Source organism: Ranitomeya imitator, chromosome 2, assembly GCF_032444005.1.
Source record: "Ranitomeya imitator isolate aRanImi1 chromosome 2, aRanImi1.pri, whole genome shotgun sequence".
Lineage (NCBI taxonomy): Eukaryota > Metazoa > Chordata > Amphibia > Anura > Dendrobatidae > Ranitomeya > Ranitomeya imitator.
The window spans coordinates 262936538-262960020 of NC_091283.1; the positions used below are offsets into that span (position 1 = coordinate 262936538).

At 45.9% G+C, this 23483-nt stretch overlaps 1 protein-coding gene across 1 annotated transcript in view; it reads right to left on the reverse strand.

Moving 5' to 3' along the window:
• Window positions 1-550: 550 nt before the first annotated feature.
• The window catches only part of LOC138663025 (oocyte zinc finger protein XlCOF22-like), a 38789-nt gene continuing 15856 nt past the window's right edge, over window positions 551-23483 (reverse strand). The window contains exons 2-7 of the mRNA XM_069749079.1: window positions 13828-13974; window positions 13519-13698; window positions 13313-13436; window positions 13132-13229; window positions 12843-12933; window positions 551-2023 (exon numbers count right to left, since the gene is read on the reverse strand). Of these exons, the coding sequence (XP_069605180.1) occupies window positions 663-2023; window positions 12843-12933; window positions 13132-13229; window positions 13313-13436; window positions 13519-13698; window positions 13828-13974 (2001 nt within the window). The 3' untranslated portion in view covers window positions 551-662. The remainder of the gene's footprint in view (window positions 2024-12842; window positions 12934-13131; window positions 13230-13312; window positions 13437-13518; window positions 13699-13827; window positions 13975-23483) is intronic.

The following is a 23483-nucleotide window of genomic DNA, read 5'->3' on the forward strand; positions in this document are numbered from 1 at the left end:
ATGCACAGCATCCAGGCAAGCCTAGTAGTGACACCCTTCTATTAGATCAGGCAGGCCTGCCCAGCGCTATCCAAATGCACCCCATGTGAACAGACACCACAGTTTACAAGACAAAAATGGGCCCAACTGCACCCCGAAAAAAAGTGCAAAAAACACAAAAAAATATAAAAAATTTTTTTGTGAGGTATTAGTTTATACTTTGGCCAAAATACGCAAGCTCGTAACCCGCGTCAATGGACCCCACGCTTACGAGTCCTAATTCTAAACAGCAAGAGCACAAGAAGAGGATTCAGAGATCCTCCAAAAAATAGAAAAAACAGCAAAACGAGGCAGAGCTTCTTACCTGCCTAGGCCTCTAAACAAATGCACTATCAGGATGCAGTGGACCCATGTGGTTAAGATGGAGACTACACAGGTGCAGCAAAACGAGTTGCGAGCTTGCGTCCTGATAGTGCATTTGTTTAGAGGCCTAGGCAGGTAAGAAGCTCTGCCTCGTTTTGCTGTTTTTTCTATTTTTTGGAGGATCTCTGAATCCTCTTCTTGTGCTCTTGCTGTTTAGAATTAAAACTATTCCAACATTATGACCATAAAAAAGGCTTCTCCCCTATGTGACGTCTCTGATGTTTATTAACAGTTGATTTCCAAGTAAAATATTTCCCACATTAAGAAAATGAAAAAGGCTTCTCCCCTGTGTGACTGCTCTGATGTCTAACAAGAAACGCTTTCCATTTAAAACATTTCCCACATTCTGAACAGGAAAAAGGCTTCTCCCCTGTGTGAGTTCTACGGTGATTAACTAAATCTGATTTCTGGTTAAAACATTTCCCACATTCTGAACATGAAAAAGACTTCTCCCCTGTGTGAGTTCTCTGGTGACTAACAAGATTCCCTTTCTGGCTAAAACATTTCCCACATTCTGAACATGAAAAAGGCTTCTCCCCCGTGTGAGTTCTTTGGTGTCTAACCAAATGTGATTTACGTGCAAAACATTTCCCACATTCTGAACAGGAATCAGGCTTCTTTCCTCTGTGGGTTCTTTGGTGTTTATCAAGATTCCCTTTCTGGCTAAAACATTTCCAACATTCTGAACATGAAAAAGGCTTCTCCCCCGTGTGAGTTCTTTGGTGTCTAACCAAATGTGATTTACGTGCAAAACATTTCCCACATTCTGAACAGGAATCAGGCTTCTTTCCTCTGTGGGTTCTTTGGTGTTTATCAAGATTCCCTTTCTGGCTAAAACATTTCCAACATTCTGAACATGAAAAAGGCTTCTCCCCCGTGTGAGTTCTTTGGTGTCTAACCAAATGTGATTTACGTGCAAAACATTTCCCACATTCTGAACAGGAATCAGGCTTCTTTCCTCTGTGGGTTCTTTGGTGTTTATCAAGATTCCCTCTCTGACTAAAACATTTCTCACATTCTGAACAGGAAAAAGGCTTCTCCCCTGTGTAATTTCTTTGGTGTGTAACAAGATTCACTTTGTGGGTAAAACATTTCTCAGATTCTGAAAAGGAAAACTTCTTCTTCCTTGTGCGAGTTCTCTGGTGACTAACAAGACTCCCTTGGTAGGTAAAACATTTCCCACATTCTGAACATGAAAAAGGCTTCTCCCCTGTGTGAATTCTATGGTGTCTAACAAGATTCTCTTTGAGGGTAAAACGTTTCCCACATTCTGTACAGGAAAAAGGCTTCTCTCCTGTGTGAATTCTTTGGTGGGTAACAAAATGTGATTTGTGGTTAAAACATTTCCCACATTCTGAACATGAAAATGACTTATTTGCTTTAGGAGCAGTTTGTTTTTTAATGCCTCTTTTGTGACTTTGATTTTCCTTAGTAGCCGGTAGCGTATCAGAAGATGGGACCTGTTTCATAGGATCAGATGACAGATCTTTGCAGTGAATGGATGATGATATATCTGGAGTAATGGTATTCACTTCAGTTGTATCTTGTAGGATCTCAAGATCATCAGATTTAAACATTGAAGATGTCAGCTGTCCCTCTGATTTCCTGGTACAGTCATCTGCTAAGATAAAAAAAAATATTTTTTAATAAAATATCCTTGAGTTTTATATTTTTCAACATTTCTACTTAAACTGTCCATAAAAATGGCAAGCTATGTAAAAAAACTTTAATTACACTATGCAACAATTTTTTTTCCTGGGTAGAAAGTGTGTTTTTCTAACTCGTTATGCCTAAAACAAATACAAAATAGATGTTGTTCCACCAAAACTTTGCTTCTGTGATCAGGAAAATGAACTTTTGAAATTTGTCTGTTTTCTGTAAAAATCTCGATTCATATTCAATACTGAGTAGTCTTCTAGAATATTCTTAAACTGCTAGGATTGTGTAGAAGCTTCTACACTTTTCCAGAATTATCTTGAAGTTTCTAGAACATTTTTTGACTGTTCAATAGTAGTCATACAAGTATGAAAGCACAGGTGACTCGAACCAACATTTCAGTTTGTTATTGTGGAGTAAGAGAATAACGGATCGTAGTTAAAGAGCAATTATTTGTTTTAGATGACATCAAGAGGTTATTTGCGCCCAGCAGATGCATTTTTCTACGTGTGTGGACAATTTATAAAGACAAGAGCGAGAAAGTATTCCATGAAAGCATGTCGTAAGATGTGCGAGGCCTACAAGGCATATTTCGGCATGCCTGTCGGGGATCAAGACAAGTCCTGGGCACCTCATTTTACATGCAAATATTGGAAGAAAACTCTTGAAAGTAAGGTGAACAATTGCTGCTCGTTTAGATGGCAGTGCTTTATTTTGCAGAATTTCAATGATTTAGATCTACTACAGCTTAAAGGGACACTGTCACCTGAATTTGGAGGGAACAATCTTCTGCCATGAAGGCGGTGTTTTTGGGTGTTTGATTCACCCTTTCCTTACCCGCTGGCTGCATGCTGGCTGCAATATTGGATTGAAGTTCATTCTCTGTCCTCCATAGTACACGCCTGCGCAAGGCAAGATTGATATTGATATTGATATACTCACCCTCGGACGCGCCCTGGTTGTCACCGCTGCAACCGCCATGCTTTCGTTGCATCATCGAAGGTCATTAACGCGTTGCAAAGAATGAGCGCGTTGAGGACCTCCGATGACGTCGCGGCTTGTGATTGGCCGCGTGAGCGGTCACATGATCGCTCAGCGACCAATCACAAGCCGCGACGTCATCGAAGACCCTTAACGCGCGCATTCTTAGCAACGAAAGCATGGCGGTTGCAGCGGTGACAACCAGGGCCCTTCCGAGGGTAAGTATATCAATATTTTTTATTTTTATTCTTTATTTTACAAATGAATATGGATCCCAGGGCCTGAAGGAGAGTTTCCGCTCCTTCAGACCCTGGGATCCATTACAGGATACCTTCCGATATTTGTGTCCCATTGACTTGTATTGGGATCGGATATCGGTATCGGCGATATCCGATATTTTTCGGATATCGGCCGATACCATCCGATACCGATACTTTCAAATATCGGACGGTATCGCTCAACACTAGTGCTCATACAACATTTAGGATCCCTGTATTTACCAATATTATAGTGAGAAGAATCCACTTAATTTGCGGTGTGTGTCTCCTGGAGCACAATCTGGGCACTATGTGCTGGGTAATAAAATGGCAAATGTGTCATTTTCACTCTCCAACATCCACTGCGTGTTAATTTCCGGAAAGTGGCTGTGGAGTCAAAATATTCATTCCTCCTACAGACGTGGTCAAAATTATTGGTACCCCTCGTTTAATGACAGAAAAACCCACAATGGTCACATAAATAACTTGAATCTGACAAAAGTAATAAGAAATAAATAATCTATGAAAATGAACAAATGAAAGTCAGACATTGCTTTTCCACCATGCTTCCACAGAATTTAAAATAAATAAAACTCATGAAATATGCCGGGACAGAAATGATGGAGTCCTTAACTTAATATTTTACTGAACATCCTTTTGAGGCAATCACTGCAAACAAACAATTCATGTAACTGTCAATGAGACTTCTACACCTCTCGACAGGTATTTTGGCCACTCCTCTGGAGCAAACTGCTCCAGTTGTCTAGTGTCTGAAGGTTGCCTTTTCCAGACGGCAGGTTTTAGCTCTTTCCAAAGATGCTCAATAGGATTTAGGTCAGGGCTCATGGAAGGCCACTTCAGAATAGTCCAATGTTTTCCTCTCAGCCATTCTTGGGTGCTTTTAGCTGCGTGTTTTGGGTCATTATCCTGTTGCAAGACCCATGACCTGCGACTGAGACCAAGCTTTCTGACACTGGTCAACACATTTCTCTTTAGAATTCCTTAATAATTTTGAGATATCATTGTACCCTGTACAGATTCTAGACACCCTGTGCCAGATGCAGCAAAGCAGCCCCAGAACATAACAGAGCCTCCTCCATGTTTCACAGTAGGGACAGTGTTCTTTTCTTGATATGCTTCATTTTTCCATCTGTGAACATAGAGCTGATGTGCCTTGCCAAAAAGTTCAAATTTTGTATCATCTGTCCATAGGACATTCTCCCAGAAGCTTTGGGGCTTGTCAACATGTAGCTTGGCAAATTCCAGTCTGGCTTTTTAAAGATTTTGTTTCAACAATGGTGTCCTCCTTGGTCATCTCCCATGAAGTCCACTTTGGGTCATACAACGACGGATGGTGCGATCTGACACTGATGTTCCTTGAGCTTGAAGTTCACCTTTAATCTGTTTAGAAGTTTTTGTGGGCTCTTTTATTACCATATGTATTATCCGTCTCTTTGATTTGCCATCAATTTTCCTCCTGCGGCCACGTCCAGGGAGGTGGTCTACAGTCCCATGGATCTTACATTTCTGAATAATATGTGCAACTGTAGTCACAGGAACATCAAGCTGCTTGGAGATGGTCGTATAACTTTTACCTTTAACATGTTTGTCTATAATTTTCTTTCTAATCTCCTGAGACAACTCTTTCCTTCGCTTCCCCTGGTCCATGTCACCAAACAGCACAATGAGTATCGGAGAACAAAAACCACTGATACATACTAATGTAACAGGTCCGATTACATACCTTTTCAAGGGACTAGATCAATATGATCAAGGACATTCCCAACTAGATAATTCCTGCACAAACACACGGAGTAAATGTCCAAAAAGAATTAATTCATAAAAATAAGAAAATTTATTGAAAACATATTACAAGAAAATCACAAAATAATCATGATAAAAGCAGCTTATCAATGACAAGACACGTAGAGAGCTTCTGTGTGAAGGACACAAAAACAGTGGCACTGAGAAAAAGCAGGCTGGGCAAACAGAGGTCCTAAATCTCCACCTCAATAAACATCAATGCAACAGCAAAAAAGTGCATAGTGCAAATAAGGTGCAAACATTATACCAATTATCCGAAAAAGTAGAGGGCTTAATGTGGGAGAGTATACATCACTCTAAATAAACCCATTAGCCAAACATCACTACCCTAGGGATAAAAACGACACTCAAAGAAAGTCGCCTGTCAGCGTGTGTCCAAGGCAGCCCTGACGCACGTTCAGGAGGCAGCCTCCCGAAGAAGCCCACGCGAAACACGCGTGACAATGAGTTTTATTTATTTTTTATTCTGTGGAAGCATGATTGAAAAGCAATGTCTGACTTTCATTTGTTCATTTTCAGAGATCTTTTATTTCTTATTACTTTGTCAGATTCAAGTTATTTCTGTGACCATTGTGGGTATTTCTGTCATTAAACGAGGGGTACCAACAATTTTGACCACTTATGTATAGATTATAACCCTCAGTGAATTAATTTATAAAATGGAATCACTTTATGAGGATTTTGACTATTCTGGTTTTCTGTCATTTAGTTATATTAGGGCTTCAGCATATGGTAACATAGTAACATAATTAGTAAGGCCGAAAAAAGACATTTGTCCATCCAGTTCAGCCTATATTCCATCATAATAAATCCCCAGATCTACGTCCTTCTACAGAACCTAATAATTGTATGATACAATATTGTTCTGCTCCAGGAAGACATCCAGGCCTCTCTTGAACCCCTCGACTGAGTTCGCCATAACCACCTCCTCAGGCAAGCAATTCCAGATTCTCACTGCCCTAACAGTAAAGAATCCTCTTCTATATTGGTGGAAAAACCTTCTCTCCTCCAGACGCAAAGAATGCCCCCTTGTGCCCGTCACCTTCCTTGGTATAAACAAATCCTCAGCGAGATATTTGTATTGTCCCCTTATATACTTATACATGGTTATTAGATCGCCCCTCAGTCGTCTTTTTTCTAGACTAAATAATCCTAATTTCGCTAATCTATCTAGGTATTGTAGTTCTCCCATCCCCTTTATTAATTTTGTTGCCCTCCTTTGTACTCTCTCTAGTTCCATTATATCCTTCCTGAACACCGGTGCCCAAAACTGGACACAGTACTCCATGTGCGGTCTAACTAGGGATTTGTACAGAGGCAGTATAATGCTCTCATCACGTGTATCCAGACCTCTTTTAATGCACCCCATGATCCTGTTTGCCTTGGCAGCTGCTGCCTGGCACTGGCTGCTCCAGGTAAGTTTATCATTAACTAGGATCCCCAAGTCCTTCTCCCTGTCAGATTTACCCAGTGGTTTCCCGTTCAGTGTGTAATGGTGATATTGATTCCTTCTTCCCATGTGTATAACCTTACATTTATCATTGTTAAACCTCATCTGCCACCTTTCAGCCCAAGTTTCCAACCTATCCAGATCCATTTGTAGCAGAATACTATCTTCTCTTGTATTAACTGCTTTACATAGTTTTGTATCATCTGCAAATATCGATATTTTACTGTGTAAACCTTCTACCAGATCATTAATGAATATGTTGAATAGAACAGGTCCCAATACCGACCCCTGCGGTACCCCACTGGTCACAGCGACCCAGTTAGAGACTATACCATTTATAACCACCCTCTGCTTTCTATCACTAAGCCAGTTACTAACCCATTTACACACATTTTCCCCCAGACCAAGCATTCTCATTTTGTGTACCAACCTCTTGTGCGGCACGGTATCAAACGCTTTGGAAAAATCGAGATATACCACGTCCAATGACTCACTGTTGTCCAGCCTATAGCTTACCTCTTCATAAAAACTGATTAGATTGGTTTGACAGGAGCGATTTCTCATAAACCCATGCTGATATGGAGTTAAACAGTTATTCTCATTGAGATAATCCAGAATAACATCCCTCAGAAACCCTTCAAATATTTTACCAACAATAGAGGTTAGACTTACTGGTCTATAATTTCCAGGTTCACTTTTAGAGCCCTTTTTGAATATTGGCACCACATTTGCTATGCGCCAGTCCTGAGGAACAGACCCCGTCGCTATAGAGTCCCTAAAAATAAGAAATAATGGTTTATCTATTACATTACTTAGTTCTCTTAGTACTCGTGGGTGTATGCCATCCGGACCCGGAGATTTATCTATTTTGATCTTATTTAGCCGGTTTCGCACCTCTTCTTGGGTTAGATTGGTGTGTCCAATCTCATCTGGGATCTGTTCCTGCTGTCCAGCTGGAGTAATCTGCTCCCTACTTCAGCCAATTGGAAAGTACCACACCCTACTAAAGCTCAAAGAACATGGCCGGAATCTGCCAGAAACAGCGTTGTTCTCCTCTGGTTCAGTCCTCTGTGCTCAGCTTGTGGCTTGCGTATTTGATCCCTGTTGTGATCATGGCCCGTTTACTGACTACTCTTGTGTCTTCTGATTCTGTATTCTGTCCTTCTGGTTCTGACCCAGCTACCTGACTATTCTTCTTGCCATCTAATACCACAGAATAGCAGGTAACACCATTGTCCAAGCCCAGGGGTCCCAGTGTAAGTCCAGATCCATGTAATGGTGATAATGGGCGATGAGCAAGGCGATCTTTGGGATATGGAAAGCAGAGAAGATAGTGCCAAGCATGTTCATGGTGGAGATCTTTTGAGCTGCCAGTTCACCACGAACAATGGTCCCAATACACTGTGTCTGCAAACTATTCCAGCTAGATCTGCAGTCAAACAGCTAAATGGCGCTCCTTCCCTCCTGAACACGGCCATGTGCCCAGAGAGTAGTGTACAATCGTATGTAGGGTATTGTGAGAAGCTGGAAAATAATTTGTCAGATCCATTTGTTTTCTATTATACTTTGTGAATAATTCCAAAGTTTTCACCACATAAAGTGACACACGTCAGATTGTAAAAATGGGGCCGGATTAAGAACACAAAACTGGCTGCGGGAAGAGGATAAATCAGAGGATTCTGGACACTACTGTAATCAAAAACTGACTATAGACAATAAGATCTACTGAAATGCTCAAACTGAACAGTCTCCATCAGTAATAAATGAGCAGCTAGTGGTGAAACCTCTCTGGGGTAATTAGAGCACGGGGCTCGGTGACTTCACAATCTAAACTATCGGAAGCTCCAATATTTTCTGTCAGATGAGTTTCAAGAAGAAATATTACACATTTAAAGAGAACTGTGTATAATAGTGCAGAGCGGAGATGTCTTAAAGGGAACCTGTCAGCAGGATTGTGCTCAGTAACCTACAGACAGTGTCAGGTCGGTGCCGTTATACTGATTACACCGATACCTGGTGATGAAATCCGTCTTGTGGTTGTTGTTTAATCTGTATTTGTAGTTTTCAGTTAATGAGAAAACTACCCCGCTCCAGAGCACGAGAATCTCACTAACTGAAAACTACAAATACAGATTATACAACAGTAAACCAGAGTTGCATTCATTTATGGTGGACCATTGGAGCTGTGGTGTGACTGGTGGTCGCGTGGTTAATGGGAGGTATGTGTCACATGGATGGATGCACCCTGCGATGCAACCCGGAGTATTTTGTCTTTAGTGCACGTGAGCACTAAAGATGTCGTTCAGTGCACCTGGGTCCGGGTTGCGGGTAGCTATGAGGAATGCGGGGGACTGGCTACCCACATTCCTCACTCTGAGTGGGTGTGCTCACTGTACCCTTTTCCCTGCAGGAGTTTGAGGACCTGCAGTGATGTCATAATCACGTGACAGTGCATGTGATGTTACCTCACCTGTGGGTGTGGTTTCAGGCTACCTAATGGAGGTGTGTTTGGCACATGTTAGTGAGTGTTTGGGAATCTGCCAATGTGGATAGACTTCCAGGCTGGACACTACAGAGTGGTCTGTGTATTGAAAGGGAGAAGCCTTTCTATGTCTGTGGCTTCAGATAGAGCCTTAGGGCTGGACATTGCACAGCCTGTGTGCCTTCAGGCCTGAGAGAGCAGAGCTCTTCTATGGACATTAATGCTTTGTCAGCCTGATGTACGGACTGTTTACCTTTTTGTTGCTGCCTTGGTGGTTTATGGAGCAAATAAACCCACATAAATTTCTTAGGATCAAAAACAATGTAATTTATGACGTAGTGTGAATCCATGAAACCAGGGCTCGAGTCATGCCAACACATCTCCTGCTCAAAAAAATAAAGGGAACACTTAAACAACAGAATATAACTTCAAGTAAATCAAACTTCTGTGAAATCAAACTGTCCACTTAGGAAGAAACACTGATTGACAATCAATTTCATATGCTGTTGTGCAAATGGAATAGACAACAGATGGAAATTATCAAGACACCCTCAATAAAGGAGTGGTTCTGCAGGTGGGGACCACAGACCACATCTCAGCACCAATGCTTTCTGGCTGATATTTTGGTCACTTTTGAATGTTGGTTGTGCTTTCACACTCGCGGTAGAAAGAGATGGATTCAACAACCCACACAAGTGGCTCAGGTAGTGCAGCTCATCCAGGATGGCACATCAATGCGAGCTGTGGCAAGAAGGTTTGCTGTGTCTGTCATCATAGTGTCCAGAGTATGGAGGTGCTTCCAGGAGACAGGATAGTACACCAGGAGACATGGAGGGGGCCGCAGGAGGGCAACAACCCAGCAGCAGGATCGCTACCGTAGCCTTTGTGCAAGGAGGAACAGGAGGAGAGCTGCCAGAGCCCAGCAAAATGTCCTCCAGCAGGCCACAAATGTGCATATGTCTGCACAAAAGGTTAGAAACCGACTCCATGAAGATGGTCTGAGTGCTCGATGTCCACAGATGGGGGATCTGCTCGCTGCCCAACAGCGTGCAGGACGCTTGGCATTTGCCACAGAACACCAGGATTGGCAAATTCGCCACTGGCACCCTGTGCTCTTCACAGATGAAAGCAGGTTCACATTGAGCACATGTGACAGAGACTGGAGACACCATGGAGAGCGATCTGCTGCCTGCAACATCCTTCAGCATGACCGGCTTGGCAGTGGGTCAGTAATGGTGTGGGGTAGCATCTCTTTGGAGGGCCGCACAGCCCTCCATGTGCTCGACAGAGGTAGCCTGACTGCCATTAGGTACCGAGATGAGATCCTTAGACCCCTTGTGAGACCATATGCTGGTGCGGTTGGCCCTGGGTTCCTCCTAATGCAGGACAATGTCAGGACTCATGTGGCTGGAGTGTGTCAGCAGTTCCTGCAAGATGAAGGCATTGAAGCTATGGACTGGCCGCCTGTTCCCCAAACCTGAATCCGACTGAACACATCTGGGACATCATGTCTCGCACCATCTACCAACGTCACATTGCACCACAGACTGTCCAGGAGTTGGCGGATGCTTTAGTCCAGGTCTGGGAGGAGATCCCTCTGGAGACCAGCCACCGCCTCATCAGGAGCATGTCCAGGCGTTGTAGGGAGGTCATAAAGGCACGTGGCAGCCACACACAAAACTGAGCATCATTTCCTTGTCTTGAGTCATTTCAAGTGAAGTTGGATCAGCGTGTAACTACATTTTTCACTTTGATTTTGAGTATCATTTCAAATCTAGACCTCCGTGGGATATTCATTTTGATTTACATTGATCATTGTTATGATTTATTGTTCTCCACACATTCCACTATGTAATGAATAAAGATTTCCAACTGAAACATTTCATTCAGTGATATTTAGGATGTGGTATTATAGTGTTTCCTATATTTTTTTGAGCAGTGTGTATTACAGCCATCAGCCACACACAGCTCAGAGATATATCATGGCACCGGTGTGATGGGTTTATGTAGATTATCACAATCCTCCTTGAAGTTAGTCGGTTTTAATACAAATTGAAAAGTCAGGATAAAGGGAAACTCTGTTACTGTGCAGAAATTCACACTTGGCCTCACTGCACATTTAATGTTGTCGATCATAAAAGTGAAGTTTGTCCAGAAAGACGGGACCTGGTCTTGTAGGGACCATATGATCACATTCAGCAGCACAGAAGGGAGAGAAGGGAGATTCATCCGATAAGATCTCCGGGTTCTAGGAAGCCAACAGCATCATTACCCTCCGCTTTCTCTTACAGCCCATCATAATAGTTTTCTTCAAATGATTGTCTATCTTGTCAGAACATTGTACGTACGCTGTCATTTGGCTAAACTATATCTGAACTAATTATCTTTCCTCCATCTTTCATATCTTCCCTACCTGATCTGTCTATCGAAATAAATGAAATCACTCTTTCCCGTCACTGCCCTGTCGTTCAAACCGAACGTCCAATCTCTCGCCACCTACTGTCGCCTCCAGCTCAAAAATATTTCCAAATTCCGTCCTTTCCTCAACCCTCACTCTACCAAAATGCTTGTGCATTCCCTAATCATCTCCCGCCTCGACTATTGTAACACCCTCCTCTGTGGCCTACCTTCTAACACTCTCGCACCCAGGGCCGGACTGGCCATTTAGCAATTCTGGCAAATGCCAGAAGGGCCTGTCTGGCCATGGGCTGCCTTGTCTGCAATGTTGTTAAAAGAATCAGTGTTTTCAAGACACCCATACTGTTAAGAATTGTGATGAAGCACAAAGTCGCTTACTCCATCACTTACTCCAGCAGGTCACGGGTATCATTACAAATATTGGTCTTTAGAAAATCTTACTTTCCTCCATCCAGGGAAATATTAGTAATATATCCCCATCTGGTACTTGGGTCGGGGCCAACATGGGCCTGTGTGATTTCAAATTCCAGGGCTGAATTTCAACCCCAGTCCGTACCTGCTCGCACCTCTCCAGTCAGTCCTTAACTCTGCTGCCGACTAATTAACTAATTAATCTCTCTCCTCCCTACACTCCTGCTTCCCCTCTTTGCAAATCCCTTCACTGGCTCCCAAATTTCCAGCGTATCCAGTTTCAACTATTAACACTAACCTACAAAGCCATCCATAACCTTTCTCCTCCAAAATAATCTCTCAATATCTTCCCTCACATAATCTCCAATCCTCCTAAGACCTCCTTCTCTTATCCATGCTTATTCGCTCCTCACCCAATCGCCTCCAAGACTTCTCCCGAATATTCCTCATCTGGAATTCTGTGCCCCAACACGTCTGGTTTTCCACTACATTTGGATCTGTCAAAAGGAACATGAAAACTCGTCTCTTCAGGAAAGCTTACAACCTGCAATGACCACACGGCCACCTCAACACCATTGGAGCTACTGCAACCATCGACCTACTGTCTCCTTCACCATAATCCTGTAATTACACCATAATGTAACCCCGTCTCATGTACAGCACCATGGAATTAACGGTGCAATATAAATAATAATAATAATAATAATAATAATTTGGCTTTGTAGTTCACAGATCTGGCCAGGTAACAGCATCTCCTAAACCCAGTGGATAGGTGGATCTTACCAGGTTGTAAGTTCAATAGAAAAGTCATTTGAACAGTTTTGCGTGGAAGAGAATGTTGTTGTCTAGAGGTAAAATGGTGATCATGGTAATACGGCCGGACTACACCACCGATAAAGCAGCCACAGGCGGTGACTGAGAAGAATCTGTGACTTCCCTGCATTTAGTGGTCACTACTCACCTGGGTAGCCATATGTGGGAATCTCCTCTTTACACCGCTCATCCCCCCTCACATATGTCTCTGTAGTATTACTATGGGTCAGATCTTCACCCTGAAACAAATATTATAAAAGTCACCGACAGATGGAGAAGTCACATCTATGATCAGCTCAAATCCTGCCATCTCCACCGCTCTCATTACACAAGTATAACACATATAATACTGGTGGATAAAACAAGACTGAGCACAAGACCTTCACCGGCGTCTACACATCATAGGGGAGATCTCCTGACACCTTCTCTCCATCTACCTGATGGTCCTGAGGAGCATTGGGATCTTCTTGGTTACAGTCCTGTGGAAGAAGAGGACGGGGACATCTCTCTGGTGTTGTCCTCTTACTGGATAGATCTGGAGGAAACACATACAGGGAGTGAATTCATTCTTTACATACAGATAATTATAGGCCGTGTGTATTTAGTCCTGTCTAGTACCTGGAGATGTGAGGTGCTGGGGAACCTCCATTATGACGTTCTTGTACAGATCTCTGTGTCCTTCTAAATACTCCCACTCCTCCATGGAGAAATAGACAGCGACATCCTGACACCTTATAGGAACCTGACACATACAATGATACCGTCATCCCCCGATCCCTTCATAGTGTTACTGTATAATGTCCCAGCATTCCCAGCAGTGTCACCTCTCCAGTCAGCAGCTCAATCATCTTGTAGGTGAGTTCCAGGATCTTCTGGTCATTGATGTCCTCATGGATCAGGGGGTGAGGTGGAGGCCCCGTGATTGGGCTCAGGGGTCTTCCCCATCCCTCAGACACAGGGTCCTGACAGCGATCACTAGAGGTCTTCTTCACCACTGTGTAATCCTGGTAATGTAGAGACACATTAATAAATCTCACTACAGACATTTCCAGAGTCCTCACCTCTCCAGTTCTGTCCATCTGTTATTCCCATAGATAAGAATGATGTAATGTGACGTCATCAGAATCTCTCACCTCTCCAGTAAGCCGGAAGAGGATCTCTAGGGTGAGGTGTAATATCCTCTCCGCCATCTTGTCTCTGTTCATATCCATCTTTGATGGGTAAATCAGGAAAATGTTCTGTTGTAGATCTTCACTGAGAGGATCCGATATTGTAGAGACCTGAATGAGAAGATGAGCCGATGTAACATCATAAGAATCCTGTAATAATACAATTACTGGAGGTAATAAGGGAAACATATGAGGAGATTTATTATTTTACAGTATTTAGTTTCCTTCTTTACATCTACTAATAAATCCTATATATTTAGGCCACAGACAACAAGCAGTTTCTTCATCGGAGTCGGCAGCTGAATACGTTTCTCATAGACTCATCTTCCATAACGCTAATTCTCGTCTCATTTACCGACCCTGGAATCGGCATTAGCAATACTGTTGGAGATATTCATTACACGCGACATGAGAAATAACTACCGTATATACTCCAGTATAAGCCGAGATTTTCAGCCCACTTTTTTGGGCTGAAAGTGACCCTCTCGGCTTATACTCGAGTCAGTGTCAGTGTGGGGTCGGCGGGTGAGGGGGAGCGGCGGCTGTGATATCCTCACCTGCTCCTGGCGCTGTCCCTGCATGTTCCATGGTCTCCGGGCAGCTCTTCCTGTGTTCAGCGGTCACGTGGTACCGCTCATTAAAGTAATGAATATGCACGCATATTCATTACTCTAATGAGCGGTACGTGACCGCTGAACACAGGAAGATGCCGCCGACTCCCAGAGACCATCTGACAGTGAGACGCTGCCAGGGACCGCGCCAGGAGCAGGTGAGTATATCAGGGGAGGGGGAGCATTGCGCGATAGTCACCTTCCACGCGCGCTGCTCTGTCTTCCGTCCTCTGCACTAACTGTTCAGGTCAGAGGGCGCGATGACGCGATTAGTGTGCACACCGCCCTCTGCCTGAACAGTCAGTGCAGAGGATGGAAGATAGAGCAGCGCGCAGCGGTGGAACGAGGAAGGTGACTATCGCAAGTGCCGGGGACCTGAGTGAAGAGAGGTAAGTATGTGATTTTTTTTATTTTAATCGCAGCAACAGCAAATAGGGTAAATGTATGGAGCATCTTATGGGGCATAATGTGTGGAGCATCTCATGGGGCCACAATGTGTGGAGCATCTCATGGGGCCATAATGTATGGAGCATCTCATGGGGCCATAATGTATGGAGCATCTCATGGGGCCATCAACCTTTATGCAGCATTGTATGGGGCAAATGTTTCTATGGAGCATCTTATGGGGCCATTATTAACCTTTGTGCAGCATTATATGGGGTATATTTTAATATGGAGCATCTTATGGGGCCAATCATGAACTCTATGGAGCATTATATGGGGCTCCTGATTCAATATGGATATTCAAAAACACTTAACCTACTGATGTCTCAATTAATTTTACTTTTATTGGTATCTATTTTTATTTTTGGCATTTCCCACCCTAGACTTATACTCGAGTCATTAAGTTTTCCCAGTTTTTTGTGGCAAAATTAGGCGGGTCGGCTTATACTTGAGTATGTACGGTACTTCATGATGAGGACGACATCTTCATCTTCTACTACGGCTCTAGAGACAGATTTGGCCGGAGTCGGTCACTGACTCCATCACCACCGGCCTCTATATGAAGGTTTCCCATCTTCCCCGCACTGTAATCTTCTATCACGTTAGATCTCAGCTCTGATTCACACACAGAAGTTTGAGGCTTTTAGAAAAGATTTTTTGTTTCCACAATAAACGCGGACAGAAATGATCTGGTCCCAAAGTCTCCATGTACAGAGATTTATGGGGTTTATTTCTGGCCTTAGGCTTTCCTACATTACAGGAAAACACCAGAAAAAAGCAGAAGACACATTTTATAATTATAGTGCTTTGTAAAAAGCACTATATTGTTATTCCACCGTAGTCAACTTCTTCTTCTTATTATTCAGTCCGCAATTAATGCGGCCCGAACCGCTGCACTCTCAGACTCCAGTGAGGTGTCATTTCGAAGCCAGCGTTCCTGGGAGGTGTGCTAAGTATTTTTCGTGTCGATCGGATTTGTAGTTTTGGTGCAATTGGCGTTTGAAAATTTCGTCTCAATGCATTTCAATGGGGAAATTGTTCCAATAAGGTATAATGGCTGATTTCTGAGGCAATTTCAAAATAACTGCCACCTGGCTGATTAGCTCATTGCTATGTGAAGTCAGACCCAGTTACTATGCCAACGCCTACGAACTCTACATGACCCCACCAGGACACAGTTTTGCCAGATAATATCAGCTCTTAAAGTGACCGACCCACCAAATTGTTACCTGAGGTGTCCAGCCCACCAAATCGGAGGCCGAGGGGCCCCGCCCACCAAATCGGAGGCCGAGGGGCCCCGCCCACCAAATCGGAGGCCGAGGGGCCCCGCCCACCAAATCGGAGGCCGAGAGGCCTCGCCCACCAAATCAGAGGCCGAGGGTCCCCGCCCACCAAATCGGAGGCCGAGGGGCCCCGCCCACCAAATCGGAGGCCAAGGGGCCCCGCCCACCAAATCGGAGGCCGAGGGGTCCCGCCCACCAAATCAGAGGCCGAGGGGCTCCCCCCACCAAACCGGACCCCGAGTGGCCCCGCCCACCAAACCGGACCCCGAGTGACCCCGCCCACCAAATCGGACCTCGAGTGACCCCGCCCACCAAATCGGACCTCGAGTGACCCCGCCCACCAAATCGGACCCAGAGTGACCCCGCCCACCAAACTGGACCCCGAGTGGCCCCGCCCACCAAACTGGACCCCGAGTGACCCCGCCCACCAAATCGGACCCCGAGTGACCCCGCCCACCAAATCGGACCCCGAGTGACTCCGCCCACCAAATCGGACCCCGAGTGACCCCGCCCACCAAATCGGACCCAGAGTGACCCCGCCTACTAAATCGGACCCAGAGTGACCCCGCAAACCAAACCGGCCCCAGAGTGACCCCGCAAACCAAACCAGCGCCTGAGGGGCACCCAAATGTGAAAGTCTTGCAGGGGCAGCCCGGACACCATTCCAAAGCACTATCTGTAGTTCCTTCAGGAAATACCCATCTAGTTCTTCTTCTCATTATTATTAGGCTTTTTTTCCGCGATTAATGCGGCCCGAACCGCTGCACGCACAAACTCTAGTGAGGCGTCATTTCGAAGCCAGCGTCCACGAGAGGTGTGCTAAGTATTTTTCGTGTCGATCCGATTTGTAGTTTTTTTAAAAATCGCATTTAAAAAAAAAAATTCCCATAGGAAATAATGGCGAACTTTCCATTACCCCCAACTTGACCTTCCAAAGATGGCAGCTATGCAACTGTACGGTATCCATTTTAGGACATGATCATTTATCAAAGTCAAACATCAGAATAAAGTGACTATGACACCCTCTCGTCCCGTGTGTGAAAAGTAAGTGCACCCCCGGTCCCGTGTGTGAAAAGTCAATGCACCCCCGGTCCCGTGTGTGAAAAGTAAGTGCACCCCCGGTCCCGGGTGTGAAAGTAAGTGCACCCCCGGTCCCGTGGGTGAAAAGTAAGTGCACCCTCGGTCCCGTGAGTGAAAAGTAAGTGCACCCTCGGTCCCGTGAGTGAAAAGTAAGTGCACCCTTGGTCCCGTGAGTGAAAAGTAAGTGCACCCTTGGTCCCGTGGGTGAAAAGTAAGTGCACCCTTGGTCCCGTGAGTGAAAAGTAAGTGCACCCCTGCTCCCATATGTGAAAAGTAAGTGCACCCCCACTCCTGTGGGTGAAAAGTAAGTGCACCCCTGGTCCCATGGGTGAAAAGTAAGTGCACCCCCGGTCCCGTGGGTGAAAAGTAAGTGCACCCTGGTCCCGTGAGTGAAAAGTAAGTGCACCTCCCTTCCCGTGGGTGAAAAGTAAGTGCACCCTGGGTCCCGTGGGTGAAAAGTAAGTGCACCCCGGGTCCCGTGGGTGAAAAGTAAGTGCACCCCCGGTCCCGTGGGTGAAAAGTAAGTGCACCCCCGGTCCCATGGGTGAAAAGTAAGTGCACCCCAATCCCATGGGTGAAAAGTAAGTGTACCGAGTGGCCCCGCCCCCCAAATTGGACCCAGAGCGACCCCGCCCACCAAATCGGACCCCGAGTGACCCCGCCCACCAAACCGGACCTCGAGTGACCCCACCCACCAAATTGGACCCAGAGTGGCCCCGCCCACCAAATCGGACCCTGAGGGGCCCCACCCACCAAATCGGACGCCGAGGGGCCCCGCCCACCAAATCGGACCCCGAGGGGCCCAGCCCACCAAATCGGACCCTGTGGTGCCACGCCCACCAAATTTGACCCCGAGGGGCCCCGCCCACCAAATTGGACCCAGAGTGGCCCCGCCCACCAAATCGGCCCCAGAGGGGCCCCGCCCACCAAATCGGCCCCTGAGGGGCCCCGCCCACCAAATCGGCCCCTGAGGGGCCCCGCCCACCATGTCGGACCCTGAGGGGCCCCGCCCACCAAATCGGCCCCTAAGGGGCCCCGCCCACCAAATCGGCCCCTGAGGGGCCCCGCCCACCAAATCGGACCCTGAGGGACCCCGCCCACCAAATCGGACCCTGAAGGACCCCGTCCACCAAATCGGACCCTGAGGGGCCCCCCCCACCAAATCGGCCCCTGAGGGGCCCCGCCCACCAAATCGGCTCCTGAGGGGCCCCGCCCACCAAATTGGACCCTGAGAGGCCCCGACCACCAAATCGCCCCCGAGCGGCCCCGACCACCAAATCGGCCCCCGAGCGGCCCCGACCACCAAATCGGCCCCCGAGCGGCCCCGACCACCAAATCGGCCCCCGAGCGGCCCCGACCACCAAATCGGCCCCCGAGCGGCCCCGACCACCAAATTGGCCCCCGAGCGGCCCCGACCACCAAATCGGCCCCCGAGTGGCCCCTACCACCAAATCGGCCCCCGAGTGGCCCCTACCACCAAATCGGCCCCCGAGCGGCCTCGACCACCAAATCGGCCCCCGAGCGGCCCTGACCACCAAATCGGCCCTCGAGCGGCCCCGACCACCAAATCGGCCCCGAGCAGCCCCGACCACCAGAGTGGCCCCCGAGGGGCCCCCAAGTGTGAAAGTCTTGCAGGGGCAGCCCGGGCACAATTCCAAAGCACTATCTGTAGTTCCTTTAGGAAATACCCATCTAGTTTTTAACATGTTAAACATTTATTAAAAATAAATTAATCTTTTTGTGCCCAGAACATAGATGTGCACCGCAGGGACGGCACAGATGAGGCTTCAACAAAAACCCTGGCAGTTTAACCACTTACTGCTGTGAAAAGCAAACATGACATCTAAGAAGGTGACAGAGTGTGGCTGAACGCCCCCCGCCCCAAGTACTCGATAGTATGGGGCGGCCTAGTTATTACGATACTTACATGCCTAATAATGGGGTCTGGGCTGCAATGTATGAAGGTCTATTAGGCCAGAGGCAGCGTTCAATAAGTTACCTTTTACCGCCCCCATACACAGTAGACTAAAGTTCCATGAAATCACTGATTTCGGGGGTTTGGGCGACTATATAATGTATTTGGGGCCTCCCGACAGATGATGTCAGGGCAGAGAAGGATCTGACATCCTGAATTTCAGAGGATAATCCGTTTGTTCTTCCTGTAGATAATCCTCCGCTAGAGGAGTCTGGAGGCGACTCTCTCATACAGACCCCAGGAAAGCTGGAATATTTGTGTGTATGGGGGAGTCGAGAGAGATGGCCGTCTGCCAAATGACCGTTCAGCCAACTCTTATCTCATGTGTATGGGGCCGGTAGTATTACACTGACAGCAGTGATGATACACGGCACTACAGTAGTACAGGGCATCACCAGAGCCATCAGAGGCTTGTATGGTGTATGATCGCACTGATCAGAGGGGTTTAACAAAGGGTTAAAGTGAAAAACATCATAGTTTCTGCAACAAGAAATATCCATCACTATATGGAAAGCAGAGTCACTGCACAATGTTAGTTAAGTCTCGTCCATAACTACTTTATTATACTCTATTATCCTGTACACAGTGGAGGAGATAGAAATCACAGGTCCGACAGCAACATCTGGAATTGGGCCCTCCAACGGAAAGAAAAAAATATCTATATATATACAGTGGGGCAAAAAAGTATTTAGTCAGTCAGCAATAGTGCAAGTTCCACCACTTAAAAAGATGAGAGGCGTCTGTAATTTACATCATAGGTAGACCTCAACTATGGGAGACAAACTGAGAAAAAAAAATCCAGAAAATCACATTGTCTGTTTTTTTAACATTTTATTTGCATATTATGGTGGAAAATAAGTATTTGGTCAGAAACAAACAATCAAGATTTCTGGCTCTCACAGACCTGTAACTTCTTATTTAAGAGTCTCCTCTTTCCTCCACTCATTACCTGTAGTAATGGCACCTGTTTAAACTTGTTATCAGTATAAAAAGACACCTGTGCACACCCTCAAACAGTCTGACTCCAAACTCCACTATGGTGAAGACCAAAGAGCTGTCAAAGGACACCAGAAACAAAATTGTAGCCCTGCACCAGGCTGGGAAGACTGAATCTGCAATAGCCAACCAGCTTGGAGTGAAGAAATCAACAGTGGGAGCAATAATTAGAAAATGGAAGACATACAAGACCACTGATAATCTCCTTCGATCTGGGGCTCCACGCAAAATCCCACCCCGTGGGGTCAGAATGATCACATGACCGGTGAGCAAAAATCCCAGAACCACGTGGGGAGACCTAGTGAATGAACTGCAGAGAGCTGGGACCAATGTAACAAGGCCTGCCATAAGTAACACACTACGCCACCATGGACTCAGATCCTGCAGTGCCAGACGTGTCCCACTGCTTAAGCCAGTACATGTCCGGGCCCGTCTGAAGTTTGCTAGAGAACATTTGGATGATCCAGAGGAGTTTTGGGAGAATGTGCTATGGTCTGATGAAACCAAACTGTAACTGTTTGGTAGAAACACAACTTGTCGTGTTTGGAGGAAAAAGAATACTGAGTTGCATCCATCAAACACCATACCTACTGTAAAGCATGGTGGTGGAAACATCATGCTTTGGGGCTGTTTCTCTGCAAAGGGGCCAGGACGACTGATCCGGGTACATGAAAGAATGAATGGGGCCATGTATCGTGAGATTTTGAGTGCAAACCTCCTTCCATCAGCAAGGGCATTGAAGATGAAACGTGGCTGGGTCTTTCAACATGACAATGATCCAAAGCACACCGCCAGGGCAACGAAGGAGTGGCTTCGTAAGAAGCATTTCAAGGTCCTGGAGTGGCCTAGCCAGTCTCCAGATCTCAACCCTATAGAAAACCTTTGGAGGGAGTTGAAAGTCCGTGTTGCCAAGCGAAAAGCCAAAAACATCACTGCTCTAGAGGAGATCTGCATGGAGGAATGGGCCAACATAGCAACAACAGTGTGTGGCAACCTTGTGAAGACTTACAGAAAACGTTTGACCTCTGTCATTGCCAACAAAGGATATATTACAAAGTATTGAGATGAAATTTTGTTTCTGACCAAATACTTATTTTCCACCATAATATGCAAATAAAATGTTAAAAAAACAGACAATGTGATTTTCTGGATTTTTTTTTCTCAGTTTGTCTCCCATAGTTGAGGTCTACCTATGATGTAAATTACAGACGCCTCTCATCTTTTTAAGTGGTGGAACTTGCACTATTGCTGACTGACTAAATACTTTTTTGCCCCACTGTATATATATATATATATATATATATATATATATATATATATATATAAAGCTGAGTGTGTGTGTGTGTGTCAAGCCACGCCTATTCCAAATAGTAACCAATCACTAGGCATCTTTCATTTCACCAGAGCTGTTTAGAAGAAGCTGAGCTGTGGTTGGTTGCTATGAGCAGCAGTTTTCCCACTCCACAACACCTCAGCAGACACTGACCGGGTGGGAGAAATCTAGCATCCCTGGGAACATAAGCTCCAGGCATTGTCTGCCCCCCAGAAAGGAGCAGAGAGCACATGACAGAAATGAATCCCCCTCCTCTATTACTGCCACGCTCTATTGTTACCGGCGTAGAAAATCGCATCATCAGCGGCCGCACACAGAGCCACACTGCCAGATTACATAACAGCACATCTCCAGGAACTCCCTGCTCAGCGCCACCCAGCTCGGGACTATGGGATGGAGGATGTATGATGGGTATATGGGCACAGGACTGTGGGATGGAGGATGTGTGATGGGTATATGGGCACAGGACTATGGGATGGAGGATGTGTGATGGGTATATGGGTACGGGACTATGGGATGGAGGGTGTGTGATGGGTATATGGGCACAGGACTATGGGATGGAGGATGTGTGATGGGTATATGGGCACGGGACTATGGGATGGAGGGTGTGTGATGGGTATATGGGCACTGGACTATGGGATGGAGGATGTGTGATGGGTATATGGGCACGGGACTATGGGATGGAGGATGTGTGATGATCTCCCGCTTCGACTACTGCAACATCCTTTTCTGTGGCCTCCCTGCTAAAACTCTTACACCTCTCCAGTCCATCCTTAACTCTGCTGCCCGACTAATTCATCTCTCTCCTCGCTACTCCTCCACTTCTCCTCTCTGTAAATCTCTTCACTGGCTCCCATTCCCTCAGCGTATTCGTTTCAAATGACTAATTCTGACCTACAAGGCCATCTATAACCTGTCTGCTCCATACATCTCTGAACTAATCTCCCGATATCTTCCCTCACGTAATCTCCGATCCTCCCAAGACCTCCTTCTCTCCTCCACACTTATTCGCTCCTCACCCAACCACCTCCAAGACTTCTCCCGAATATCCCGCATCCTCTGGAATTCTGTTCCACAACACGTCCGACTATCAACCACATTCGGATCCTACAGACGGAACCTGAAAACCCATCTCTTCAGGAAAGCCTACAGCCTGCACTGACCCCGCTGCCTGCTCACCACCACCGGAGCTACCGCCTCACCAACAACGGAGCTCCTGCAACCCCCAACCTACTGTCTTCTTCCCCACCATCCTGTAGAATGTAAGCCCGCAAGGGCAGGGTCCTCGCCCCTCTGTATCAGTCTGTGATTGTTAGGTTACTGTAAGTGATATCTGTAATTTGTATGTAACCCCTTCTCATGTACAGCACCATGGAATCAATGGTGCTATATAAATAATAGTAATAATAATAATAACAGTATATGGGCACTGGACTATGGGATGGAGGATAATCATTATAAATTTGTTATAACTAACCACAGTTTATTACTATGCCCGGGCAATGCCGGGCTCTTCAGCTAGTATACTGTATATATATATTTGGCAGAGTCATATCTCCCGACTGCAGATTGCATGCTGTCGTTGTAGGCCCAGACCAGATGGTATGGAGATAAATGAGGGAAACCAAAGTTCAAAAATAGACTTTCCTTTACTTAACAAGAACTTGATGAGAAGTATATACATCAGACAGCAGGCACAACACTTTATGAATGCTTCTTATACATTGTGCAGAGTCAGGAACTTTCCGGCTACATGTGGTGGTACATAACTTTTGCTATAAGCCACAATAGTGCAGCAAACCTGAGCTAATAAACCCTTCCTGCTCTTTGTCTCCACTATGCTCCCTGCCTGGAATCTGAATTCTTACTGCCATTATATCTTTGCTTACCTTCAGGAC